Here is a 12,319-nt window from a genome sequence, read left to right as displayed (position 1 = left end):
CTGGCTGTATGTTTGATTCCAACAACAGGGATGTGGATGAGACCATCAGTTGGATCAAGGAGAAGGAGCAGCTGATGGCCTCCGATGACTTTGGTCGTGACCTGGCCAGTGTGCAGGCCCTGCTGCGTAAACATGAGGGACTGGAGAGAGACCTCGCTGCTTTGGAAGACAAGGCAGGACATATACTCCTCTGCAGAATGTCACTGGACTAATAGATCAACCACAAGGTTAAAAACTTGATATTCTAATTTATTACTTTCTTCCCCTTTTCTTCTGCATCAATCAGGTCAACACACTGGGTGGTGATGCAGAACGCCTCCAGCAGACACATCCCCAAAACGCTTCCCAAATCCATCTGAAAAAGGACGAACTTATCACCAACTGGGAACAGATTCGCACTCTGGCAGCTGAACGCCACGCACGCCTGAATGACTCCTACCAGTAAAATACCAGCCACCACATTAGTAGTTGACTGAAATGGCCGTCTAATACTGATTAGATTAGATATCTAATCTGATAAAATTCAAGTGACCAATATTTGAGTAATAATAATAAATGAGATACTATATTTCTAAGTCTTAAAGTTGCATTTAGTGCTGTTACTGTCTATATATTTATGTGTGTGTATTATTTTTACAATATCATTATTTTTCTTGGAAATTTGGGAAGAATGTTGTATCGCCTATATTATTGGTTGCTCTGTTTAATGTTCATTCACCAAGTCTGCTCACTTTGCTCTTGTGACGATCTCCTCTAGACTTCAGCGTTTCACTGCCGACTTCAGAGATCTGACCAGTTGGGTCACAGAGATGAAGGCCCTGATCAATGCTGATGAACTGGCCAACGACGTGGCAGGAGCGGAGGCTCTGCTAGACCGCCACCAAGAGCATAAGGTAAAATCTGTCATTTCCACAGTTGTCTCAAACTTTCACCATTCAAGCTTAAACTCCAAATACAGCGTCCAATTTCAACAACAGTCATCAATCGGTGTTATTTATGTTTCTCAGGGAGAGATTGACGCCCATGAGGACAGTTTTAGAGCCACCGATGAAGCTGGCCAGGCTTTGCTCAATACAGGCCACTATGCCTCTGAGGATGTCAAGGAAAAGGTACGACTACAGCAGAATCTAAATTGTATTTCATTGCTTAATGATGTTATACCACATCTATAAAAATACTTTAACTTGTGTCATATTTTAGCATTTACCGAGCATTTATACTGGTGTGTGTTGTGTTTAGCTTGGCATCCTTACTGAAGAGAAAGAGTCTTTGCTGGAGTTGTGGGAGGTTCGCAGACAGCAGTACGAGCAGTGCATGGACTTGCAGCTCTTCTATAGAGATACTGAGCAAGTTGACAACTGGATGAGCAAGCAAGAGGTAACCAGCCACATCAACAAATATTTTATACTTTACCTCAGGAAAGAATGGTCCTGATGTGGATTGGTGAGTAGAGGTGATATGCAAGTTTTTTAACGCATGATGTACACATCTTGATTGGCGATTAGGCTTTCCTGCTGAATGAAGACCTTGGTGACTCCCTGGACAGTGTAGAGGCACTTCTGAAAAAACATGAGGACTTTGAGAAGTCCCTTAGTGCCCAAGAAGAGAAGATCACTGTGAGTTACTGAATTTGTCTTAAGTGCTTCCCATTCTGTATTATAGATTTTGCTTTATAATTTGTGTTTGTTATTTTTCTTAGTTGTACACTGGATAATAAATAATAATAGTAAATAAACTCTTCATCTATTCATCTTGTACTTCTCCAGGCCCTGGATGAATTTGCTACCAAACTAATTCAGAACAACCACTATGCCAAAGAGGATGTGGCTACCCGCAGAGATGCTGTAAGCACCACTTTCGCCTTCCTTAAATTCCCTTGAATCAAGTCAAAATGGACATCAAATGTAGAAACCATCTCAATTGAGAAAGCATTTAGCCGATTCTTTCTTGTTTCTTGCAAATGAGTGCACGAAAGCAACATCTTCTGTCTTATTTTTCACATTTACAGCTCCTCAGCCGCCGCAACGCCCTACATGAGCGTGCTCAGTCTCGTCGCGCAGCCTTGGAGGACTCTTTCCACCTCCAGCAGTTCTTCAGGGACTCTGATGAGCTCAAGAGTTGGATCAATGAGAAGATGAAGACTGCTACCGATGAAGCTTACAAGGTAGTTTTTAAACAGTTGTTGATCGTCTTCTAAATAAAATACTTTTTTGTGCATTCCACTCTTTCCACTGTTTTTTATTTATTCATGCCTCATTCTTCAACCTTTTTGTTTCTATTCTCTTCACAACAGGACCCCTCCAACCTGCAGGGTAAAGTGCAGAAACACCAGGCCTTTGAAGCTGAACTGTCAGCTAACCAGAGCCGTATCGACGCTCTTCAGAAGTCTGGTCAGGAGCTGCTGGATGGAAAGCATTATGCCTCAGATGAGGTGGCTGGCCGCATGGAGGAGGTCAGCTCTCAGTGGAAGAAACTGCTGGAGGCCACAGAGCTCAAAGGTGTGGAGGTTTTTGAAACTGACACTTGTTTTTGAACAAAACGTTCTTGGTGAAATTTACATTTAAAACATATATATGATCAAGTGGTATCTGTAAAGCACCAAAAGCTATACTCTGATCACAAAGTGTTCCTTTAATTGATTTAATCAATGTATCAGCAACAATCAACAGTCTAAACTACTTTGGGATTTTTTTTCTAAGGCATCAAGCTCCGCGAGGCCAACCAACAGCAGCAATTCAACAGGAATGTAGAAGATATCGAGCTGTGGCTGTATGAGGTTGAGGGCCACTTGGCTTCAGATGATTATGGAAAAGACTTGACTAGTGTCCAGAACCTGCAGAAGAAACATGCTCTACTGGAGGCCGACGTGGCTGCTCACCAGGTATAGCAACTCAACATGACTCGCATGGCCATACCAGAATATTTGTATTGGGGGGATGGCATATCTGTAAATTGTCCTGTGAATGTTCCTCTCAGGATCGGATTGATGGCATAACAATCCAGGCTCGCCAGTTTCAAGACGGTGGACACTTTGATGCTGACAATATCCGCAAGAAACAGGAGGCTTTGGTGCTTCGTTATGAAGCTCTGCGTGAGCCCATGGCTGCACGCAAGCAGAAACTCTCCGACTCTCTTAGACTCCAGCAGCTCTTCAGAGATGTTGAGGATGAGGAGACCTGGATCCGTGAGAAAGAGCCAATTGCTGCTTCTACTAATAGAGGTAAAACACAGATTAATAAGCATCCAGACTACTGTGTAATGCAGTACTATAAAACTGCACAATTGGCAGTTTATAGCCTCCCTAAAGTAGTTGATATATATGTGAATATAATTGTTAATATATTAACATTTCATCTAAATTTAAACATCTTCACATTTAGGTAATTGATTAGTTTTCTCTTAATGTTTTTCTCAGGCAAAGATCTAATTGGTGTCCAGAACTTGCTGAAGAAGCATCAGGCTCTGCAGGCTGAAATCACCGGTCATGAGCCCCGGATTAAGGCCGTCACCCAGAAAGGAGAGGCTATGGTGGAGGAAGGTATTTATTTGCATTCTGTTCTTCGGCTGACATCTTAAGTGACTTAACTAGAACCCTTTTAATCAAGTGAAATACTGACACAACATTGATTCCTGTGGGTGACTCAGGACACTTTGCTGCTGAGGATGTGAAGGCTAAACTGGGTGAACTACACGGACGGTGGGACACCCTGAAGGCTAAGGCCTCCCAGAGGAGGCAGGATCTAGAGGACTCTCTGCAGGCCCAGCAGTACTTTGCTGATGCGAATGAGGCGGAGTCTTGGATGCGGGAGAAGGAGCCCATCGTGGGGAGCCCAGATTATGGCAAAGATGAAGATTCTGCTGAGGTAGAACATCATAAAAAGTCATTTGACAACAGTAACACAAATTGTCTGAGGAACTGCTATTATCACTTTATGATCTACATGCTTTTTCTACATGTGGTATAGAATTTGTTGTCTTATCATATTTCCCTCTTAAGCTCCATTTTTTTTAAATTTTTTAATGATGAGGCAGTTATTGCAAGTTAAGGCTCGTTAAAGCATCAGTCCATACTCTGCAGTTGTTGTGATTTTTTTCTCTCTTCCACAGGCTCTGCTAAAGAAACACGAGGCCCTGATGTCCGACTTGAGTGCTTATGGCAGCAGCATCCAGGCCCTGAAGGAGCAGGCCCAATCCTGCAGGGTAAGACTTAAAATGTGCAGTTAACCTCCCCACACCAGACTTTGGGGAATTGTCAAAATGTTTTTTATTTGAAGCTGGAAAAAAAACTTACCAGTGACACTTTAACTTTAACTGAATAGCAACAAGTTGCACCAACTGATGATGAGACCGGAAAGGAGCTGGTTCTAGCCTTGTATGACTATCAGGAGAAGAGCCCTCGTGAAGTTACCATGAAGAAGGGAGACATCCTCACCCTGCTCAACAGCACCAACAAGGTACATATAAAACTAGCTCAGTCTGCAATCGACTCTTTCTCATTGCATTGAATGAATTAGATTAGATTCAACTTTTTTTGCCATTGCATATATTATAGGAACACACACCTACACAAAATACAGTTTGGCATCTTTAGAGGACAGGCACATTTCAAGTCTTCGAGGGAACATGATACCGAGAGTAAAAGTCCAAATTGTGCTTTGGAGCTGCATTGATGAATAAAATGCATAATTACAGATTTAATTGCCTGTTAATTGCAGAGGGTGCACAACTTTAAAGAAATCTGGATTGAGTTTGTAATACGTCGGTGTGATTTCAATATAATGTAAAATATTTTTTTCATGGATAAAAATGTAACATAACAGAATTTTTGCAACACTGTTCTGTCAAAAAGATAAACAACAAGAAAGTGTAACCCACCTCTGTTTCACCCTGCTGCAGGACTGGTGGAAGGTGGAGGTGAACGATCGCCAGGGCTTTGTTCCTGCGGCTTACGTGAAGAAGCTGGACCCCACCCAGTCCTCTTCCAGGGAAAATCTGCTGGATGAACATGGCAGCATTGCTCTACGTCAAGACCAGATTGAGAATCAGTAAGAAACCCACATCTTAATCTCTTTATGTTTGCACTAGAATGTAGCTGACTAACTTCTTCCTTCCTTAATAGATTTAACAATTCAGTCTTTTCTGCGCTCTTTAAGTGTTCTTCCATCTAATCCTATATTCTGCACTGTTGTGTAATTGTATTGGCTTTCGCCTGGCCTCTTTTTCTGTCTCCTCTGGTGTCCTTTTACTGAATTTAACAACTTAATCTTGTTTTGCTGTGCATCCGCCTTGCCTTGCCACCGTGCAGGCTTGTCACCAAGGAGGCCTGCAGCGTGTCTGTGCGCATGAAGCAGGTGGAAGAGCTGTGAGTAGGAACCAGTACCTCTCTGCGTGTCCTTGTGATCGTGATGCCATTAAATATCAGCAGCAGCATTACATCTCTCCCTCCAACCCAAGAGCCCTCATGTTTTGTGAATTTGTGTCTACTTCACTCATGTCTTCTATTCAGTACAGGGATAGAAGTGCCCCTGATGTGCATCTTTTTCTCACCCCAAGCTTGCCTGTGGATGCTCGTTTCTGATTTTCTGTCATTTCATAAGCTGTTCCATTCTGCACATGTTGGGAATTTATTTATTCTAGTGTACATTCTTAGTCCAAAGTTGGAGGTGCTAATTGCTGGGATATTCTCATCTTGATACCCTTAAAAACATTGAAATACAATATATATTTATACAATTGGTCAAGATATGGATGGACATTTACCATTAAATGGTAAAAGGTGTGCATTGTTAAGACTTAGAGTTTTGCTGAGTAAGGTGGTTAGATATGACAAATCTCCCATGTTTAAACTAGTGATAAAAGTCCAGCTGATCAGCACAGATTATTTTTTAATTAAGGATCAGTGGAGTAAATTAAAAAAAAAAAGACGGAAATACCAAGAGACCAACACATGTCCAAAGACGATCAAGAATAAAGTGATATATAACAGGAAAGCAGTCCTCACGTCTGGAGATGTTTAGACGGATCCTCAATGAAAATAATTTCATATAAATTGATCAGAATCTCAAGAATTAGACACAACATGTGCACACGCTGCCTACACACAGCATGTCAATGTCCAGTTGATGGATTTCTAGTGGTTCTCTTATGTCATGCATCTTGTCATCTCCTTTTATTTTTTTTTTGAAGGTATGGTACCTTGTTAGAGCTGGGAGAGAAACGCAAGGACATGCTAGAGAAGAGCTGCAAGAAGTTCATGTTGTTCCGTGAGGCCAATGAGCTCCAGCAGTGGATCAATGAGAAAGAGAGTGCCCTCACTAATGAGGAGGTTGGCTCTGACCTGGAGCAGGTTGAGGTCCTGCAGAAGAAATTTGATGATTTCCAGAAGGTAATGTCTGCTTGTGTGTTGTAACTTTTTTTACATACATAAATTAAGAGCTAACGTGACTACATGAGGTAGTGCTGTACAATGTAGATTAAATGTCTTATTGTAGTTTGATTTAAAATACAGTTTGTAAAGTCACGGTCCAGTCCACTGTTCACTGTCTTTGATGAAGCCTTACCACATGAGATATCATCACAATGTTATAACTTACAACTGCTTTCAACTAGCTTCCAGCATATATTTGTTAAAAAAATATTTGGAAGCATGAATGAAATCCAAAACATGCCAAATAGATGTTTGTGCATGTTATTTTGTTGATGGTCATATCTAACAGTGTGTATGGCATTGTTCTGTTGAATTCAACAGGACTTGAAGGCCAATGAATCCCGTTTGAGAGACATCAACAAAGTGGCATCTGAGCTAGAGTCTGAAGGCCTCATGGCAGAGGAAGCTCCCATGGTTCAGGCTCAGGTAAGTTCTTCCTCCTTGGATTTGCTGTTAGATCACATCCATTATTCATTCCTTGATTGCTAATGTTGTGTTTTTTCACATTTTCAGCAACAAGAGCAACTGGGTGCTGCTCCTGGCAAGGTTGAAATATTCTCTGTAATTTACATACACTTAATTTGATATTTTTGAAATATTACTGCTAGTGTACTCATCAGTATGCCTTGTTTGTTAAACAGGATGAAGCTGATTCCAAGACCGCATCCCCATGGAAGGTAAACATTGTGTAACATCCGCTTCATTATTCAGTTGTTTTTTGTAGGTTTTTATATAATGTGCATGAAATGCAAAGATTTGACACTCTTTGTCAATCTTAATCTGGTTTTTACTGTACCGTGCATGACTAGATTGATGTTTGATACTGGTCTGCCAATTTACTGCAATCATGCCCAACAATACATTATGTTATTGGTATGTGGCGTGATGTCCCATGTCCTTGTGGAAAATGATTAGACATTGATGAGACAACTGCAGATCATGGGGACTAATTCTTTTTAAGGCACTTGAGTTTTTGTCTCAAGATGTCTCAATCATTTACACATACCTTGCGTGTTTCATCAGTATTCAGTCTTTGGGGCTTGTTGGTTCTACTCAAGCCATGGTTGCAGTTCTTACAATGTCCTGGTGTCTTGGGAAAAGTCAAAGACAAACCCTGGGAGGTTTCCATAACACTCTTGACTGGTGTGGTGTTTTTTTCTGTTTTTGTCCTCCTTCTACCATGTTTCGTTCACCTTTGACTATAGAATATACGCTTGGCTGTTCAAACAACGGCCAACTTTAATACTATTAAGGTAAGATTAACGAGTCCACCCCAACCTTACTTTGAATCGTTTCCTGTGTCCTGCATTGTGATCCGAAAACTAACCCCATTGTCATGGTTTCACATCTATCCCTTCCTGTCCTCTGAAACCGACTCTAGTGGTTGCAGTGTTAATGTTTGGTTCCATCCTTTTCCCATAGCATTTGTTTGTCCTGTTGTGGTCTACTTGTTGTTTAATAATAGGAAGAATTGCTGCTGGACTACATGAATGATGTCGTCAGTATCTTTTTGTAGATCATGACTTTCAGGGTGTTTTCACGCCTGGTTCCGATTTAGGGAATAATTGATACAACAGTGATACAGTGTTGTATTTAACTTTGTTTGGATTCGTGGTCCTGTGGCCACTGAGACAAAGCAATCGAAAAAAAAGCAAACATTTTTGTAATTGGTCATAATTTCAATTTCGGAAAATAATTCCATCAAGAGTGGAGCATTAGCAGCAAGTGTCGACACTTGCTGCTGTTGTTTCTGTTCTACAGTTCATACCCGTGTTCTGTACATGAACAAGGTCCTCAGTCTGTCTGAACATCTAGACTAAGCATAGAGATACTGGAGACAGAGATATCTCATATTTAATGAGAAGGTGCACTGTTGCTGCCAGACACCTCTGTCAAATGAGTCGCTCCCCGGAGCAGTTGCTAGTTGGCTGAGACCCCCTCTCTAACCAGACTAAGCTCAGTTCATTAGTTTTGGAACAGAGAACGATACTGTGTTCAGACCAGTCCAAATGAACTGACCTGGTGGGGAAAGACTCTGGTTTCAGAACAACAAACTACGTGTGAAATCACCCTTAGTTGTCATTTTCTTTGTCCTTATACTATGTATTGTTTTTACCCTGCATCCAGTCCTGTGCATCTCGCCTTGTTCACCTGCTTTTTTGCCCATCGCTGTTTGTGCCCATCACACACACTGCACAAATAAGCACATATCTTGCAAATATTGTATTTGCATGGTTATGTTTGATTTAAAGATCTTCAATTAAGTATTCCTCACCTAAGTGTTTATCTCACAGCGCTCTTTTAATTCCAATTCAATTACTTAATCGAGTGACGAGTTCCTCTTTGATTCAGGATGTGTTTAGGTCACATACAGCGCTGCAAATCTTAGTATGCTGCAGGAATTCTGAGCAGACTCTTGGAAGGATGCTGCTTTCTTTTAATAGTTGATTGTTTTCTGTGCAGGAGTTGAACAACCGTTGGCGATCTCTGCAACAGCTGGCAGAAGACAGGAGCAACATGTTGGGCAGTGCCCATGAGGTGCAGCGGTTCCACAGGTACAAGTCAACAGGAAATACACAAATAGACATCACCTATGGGGTTTTGGAAAATTCAGTTTGCTTACATACCAACTCAGTGACTGTAGATTTTATGTCCAAAAAGTAAACTTCAACTCCTCTGCAAAAAATCTTTTCATTATATATTTACTACATTTATTGTGAGTCTGGACAGACACTATTTTTCTAGATGTATGAACGCTTTTCTAGTACGTTTGACCAAAGTGGCGTGCTCTCAGGGATGCTGATGAAACGAAAGAGTGGATTGAGGAAAAGAACCAAGCCCTCAACACCGACAACTATGGCCACGACTTGGCCAGTGTCCAGGCTCTGCAGCGCAAGCATGAAGGCTTTGAGAGGGACCTGGCAGCCCTGGGTGATAAGGTCAGATTATCTTTTAGTCATTTGTAATGACTGAAATGCTTTTTTTTCTCTTGGGGCATTTATGATTTTTTTTCTACTCCAATACTCAGGTTAACTCTCTTGGGGAGACAGCAGAGCGTCTGATCCAGTCCCACCCTGAGGCAGTGGATGACATCCAGGAGAAATGCACTGAGCTGAACACTGCCTGGAGCAGCCTGGTTGGACGTGCTGACCAGCGCAAAGACAAACTTGGCAACTCTCATGACTTGCAACGTTTCCTCTCTGACTTCAGGTGAGCCATACAACAGTGTTTATTGTTAGGGTGAAGAACTGGATTGTTTATGTCTTAGAGATACAGTTTATATATGTGTGGGATTAATTGTCCTGTCACAGGGATCTCATGTCTTGGATTAATGGCATCCGAGGACTAGTGTCTTCAGAAGAGCTGGCCAAAGACGTGACTGGAGCCGAGGCCCTTTTAGAAAGACACCAGGTATGGAATCTCTCCCCTTCTGTTTTTGTTTTGTATAAAATTGTAAACATCAGTGCAGACTATTACCCACCTAACGCTACACATCTGTACTTATATCTTTTTTTTGTCTAATCTTTCTAGGAACACCGCACAGAGATTGATGCTCGCGCTGGTACCTTCCAGGCTTTTGAGCAGTTCGGCCAGCAGTTGCTGGCTCGGGGACACTATGCTAGTCCTGAGATTCAACAGAAACTGGAGACTCTAGATCATGAGCGTGCTGACCTGGAGAAAGCCTGGGTGCAGCGCCGCATGATGCTCGACCAGTGCCTCGAGCTACAAGTAAAGACATTTTTAGCCTTCACATGACCAGTTAGAAATTATTAGTAGTTTTACATAGCACCTGACAAATGTTTTTGTCGTTGCACAGCTGTTTAACAGGGACTGTGAGCAAGCTGAGAACTGGATGGCAGCTCGTGAAGCCTTCCTTGCCAGTGATGACAAGGGTGACTCCCTGGACAGTGTGGAGGCCCTCATCAAGAAACATGAAGACTTCGATAAAGCCATTAATGTGCAGGTCTGTAAGAGTTTTACTGCTCGCTAAAAACTTTTGAAATGAATTAATAATGATGTTTTCTAAATGAATCAATGTTTTCCTGTTAAACAGGAGGAGAAGATTGCTGCTCTGCAGTCCTTTGCTGACCAGCTGATTGGAGCTGATCATTATGCCAAACCTGAGATCCGAAACCGCCGTAACGAAGTCCTTGATAGGTAGAACACATTTTAACAAAGACTTCAAACACATATATATATCCCAACATTTCTAGGATTTTCCAGACTAACTACAGGCAATGTTGTTTTTAAACTTAAAATCCTTATCCCTGTCAGGTGGCGCCGTCTGAAGGCCCAGATGATTGAAAAGCGCTCTAAGCTGGGTGAATCACAGACCTTGCAACAGTTTAGCCGAGACGTAGATGAGATCGAGGCTTGGATCAGTGAGAAACTGCAGACTGCAACGGATGAGTCCTACAAGGATCCTACCAACATCCAGGTACACATCTGGCCTCTGTTCACAGATGTTCTTAGAAGCCAATCTAGCCAGAAAGGAAGGAGTAGTTGACATGGAGCCCCTCCCAATAGATTTTAAATGGGAGTATAAATTTCACAAACCAACTCAGTGAATACAAAATATGTTTTCATTAAAGAGAAGATAATTAACTCAGATGGCAACTCACTCCTGGTTAGTTGGTGATATGCTAAATTAAAATTTCCAGTTTATTTTGTCTTGTTATTAATAATGATTTCCATAAACTGTTAAATCCCTTCCTGTGTCCTGTCTAAAGTGAGACTGAATTTTTCTCCTGCTGTCTTATTTTTTTTTTTCATAGCTGTCCAAGCTGCTGGTAAGTTTAAGTAGTGTGTCAGCTAACTAACAACCAAGCAGACTATCTTCCATGTGTCCATGTCCATGTGTCACGGCTATATGTGTAGACACTATGTAGAAACAAGCATTTGTCTATCTTCAGTTTGTCCCTCATCAGCACTGTTGAGTGCCAGCTTCTTTTCACCTGGGTTGTAATTTAGTTAAAAACAAACAGCTTAATTCTGTGTTTATTTTTGTATTTTATTGTTATTTCATTATTTTGCTCATTGAAAGTTAATAGTTGGTGGTGTGGCTTCAGTTTTATTTTCAAATCTTGGAGGGGAGTTAACTTTAAACGTGCTTCAGATGTTTGAATCCAAAGTGAAACTGAGCAATAAGGAGAATTGCAGAGTCACTGCAGCACAGGCAGCTGTGAGTCTGCCACTGGTGGTGATTTTTAAAGAGGCATCTTCTAGACCAGTTGTGAATAAAGTAGAAACCTAGATGGATACAAACCGGAAGCGACTTTGTTGTGACTCTTCCTCCAATTTTTTTTTCTCATATTCAGCTCTGTTACTTATATTGTTTCAGTTTTGTCTTGTCTTGTGTGTCTGCCAATTTCTTCATACACTGTTACAGTCACTGCTCTGTTAAAGTAATTATTTTATATTCTACCTTCTAGTCTTTCAGTTACAGTCAATTGAGTCTAATTGATGTTGTAATTTTAAAGTCACCTGTATGTAATGTTCAAAGGTGAATTGATGCTTGAATTTGAATTGTTTTGGAGTGTAAGTATTAAAGCTTTGCAGTCTGTTTAGCCGGCCCAACTCAAATTAAGGACAGTTAAACCATGAAGCAGAGGTTTGTGGTTCTCATTCTGTGTCCTTCCTCTTTATCTGTGCTGTCAGAGTAAGCATCAGAAACATCAGGCGTTTGAGGCTGAGCTGCACGCCAACGCAGACCGAATCCGTGGAGTTATTGACACCGGCAATGCCCTGATCCAGAGAGGAGCATGTGCTGGCAGCGAGGATGCAGTAAAGGTATATTCAACACGTTTCCATGCTGTGAACAATATATAAAAGAAGACAACATGTGTAAATGTCAGTGTGTTAGCAAATCAGCTCAGGCTAAGACATTAAATA

General features: G+C 41.4%; 1 protein-coding gene across 10 annotated transcripts in view; it reads left to right on the top strand.

The window, feature by feature from the left end:
* The window catches only part of sptan1 (spectrin alpha, non-erythrocytic 1), a 30,200-nt gene that overhangs the window by 10,042 nt on the left and 7,839 nt on the right, over positions 1-12,319 (top strand). For 4 of the 10 annotated variants that reach the window (XM_047569726.1, XM_047569725.1, XM_047569733.1 and 1 more), the window contains exons 6-37: positions 29-173; positions 287-441; positions 758-893; positions 1,008-1,109; positions 1,240-1,377; positions 1,506-1,616; positions 1,767-1,844; positions 2,009-2,164; positions 2,294-2,498; positions 2,700-2,881; positions 2,977-3,220; positions 3,416-3,538; positions 3,646-3,863; positions 4,108-4,200; positions 4,320-4,454; positions 4,897-5,045; positions 5,306-5,362; positions 6,187-6,385; positions 6,749-6,853; positions 6,941-6,973; positions 7,069-7,104; positions 7,633-7,680; positions 8,891-8,982; positions 9,222-9,366; positions 9,456-9,637; positions 9,739-9,838; positions 9,959-10,156; positions 10,245-10,391; positions 10,482-10,585; positions 10,703-10,865; positions 11,203-11,217; positions 12,086-12,217. In XM_047569726.1, coding sequence (XP_047425682.1) covers positions 29-173; positions 287-441; positions 758-893; positions 1,008-1,109; positions 1,240-1,377; positions 1,506-1,616; positions 1,767-1,844; positions 2,009-2,164; positions 2,294-2,498; positions 2,700-2,881; positions 2,977-3,220; positions 3,416-3,538; positions 3,646-3,863; positions 4,108-4,200; positions 4,320-4,454; positions 4,897-5,045; positions 5,306-5,362; positions 6,187-6,385; positions 6,749-6,853; positions 6,941-6,973; positions 7,069-7,104; positions 7,633-7,680; positions 8,891-8,982; positions 9,222-9,366; positions 9,456-9,637; positions 9,739-9,838; positions 9,959-10,156; positions 10,245-10,391; positions 10,482-10,585; positions 10,703-10,865; positions 11,203-11,217; positions 12,086-12,217 — 4,126 coding nt within the window. The remainder of the gene's footprint in view (positions 1-28; positions 174-286; positions 442-757; positions 894-1,007; positions 1,110-1,239; positions 1,378-1,505; positions 1,617-1,766; positions 1,845-2,008; positions 2,165-2,293; positions 2,499-2,699; positions 2,882-2,976; positions 3,221-3,415; positions 3,539-3,645; positions 3,864-4,107; positions 4,201-4,319; positions 4,455-4,896; positions 5,046-5,305; positions 5,363-6,186; positions 6,386-6,748; positions 6,854-6,940; positions 6,974-7,068; positions 7,105-7,632; positions 7,681-8,890; positions 8,983-9,221; positions 9,367-9,455; positions 9,638-9,738; positions 9,839-9,958; positions 10,157-10,244; positions 10,392-10,481; positions 10,586-10,702; positions 10,866-11,202; positions 11,218-12,085; positions 12,218-12,319) is intronic. The other 6 variants (XM_047569734.1, XM_047569729.1, XM_047569727.1 and 3 more) reach the window with 4 other exon arrangements.

The sequence above is a fragment of the Mugil cephalus genome, chromosome 19 (genome assembly GCF_022458985.1).
Source record: "Mugil cephalus isolate CIBA_MC_2020 chromosome 19, CIBA_Mcephalus_1.1, whole genome shotgun sequence".
In the NCBI taxonomy this organism is placed as follows: Eukaryota; Metazoa; Chordata; class Actinopteri; order Mugiliformes; family Mugilidae; genus Mugil; species Mugil cephalus.
This window is presented reverse-complemented; position numbering and strand designations above follow the sequence as displayed.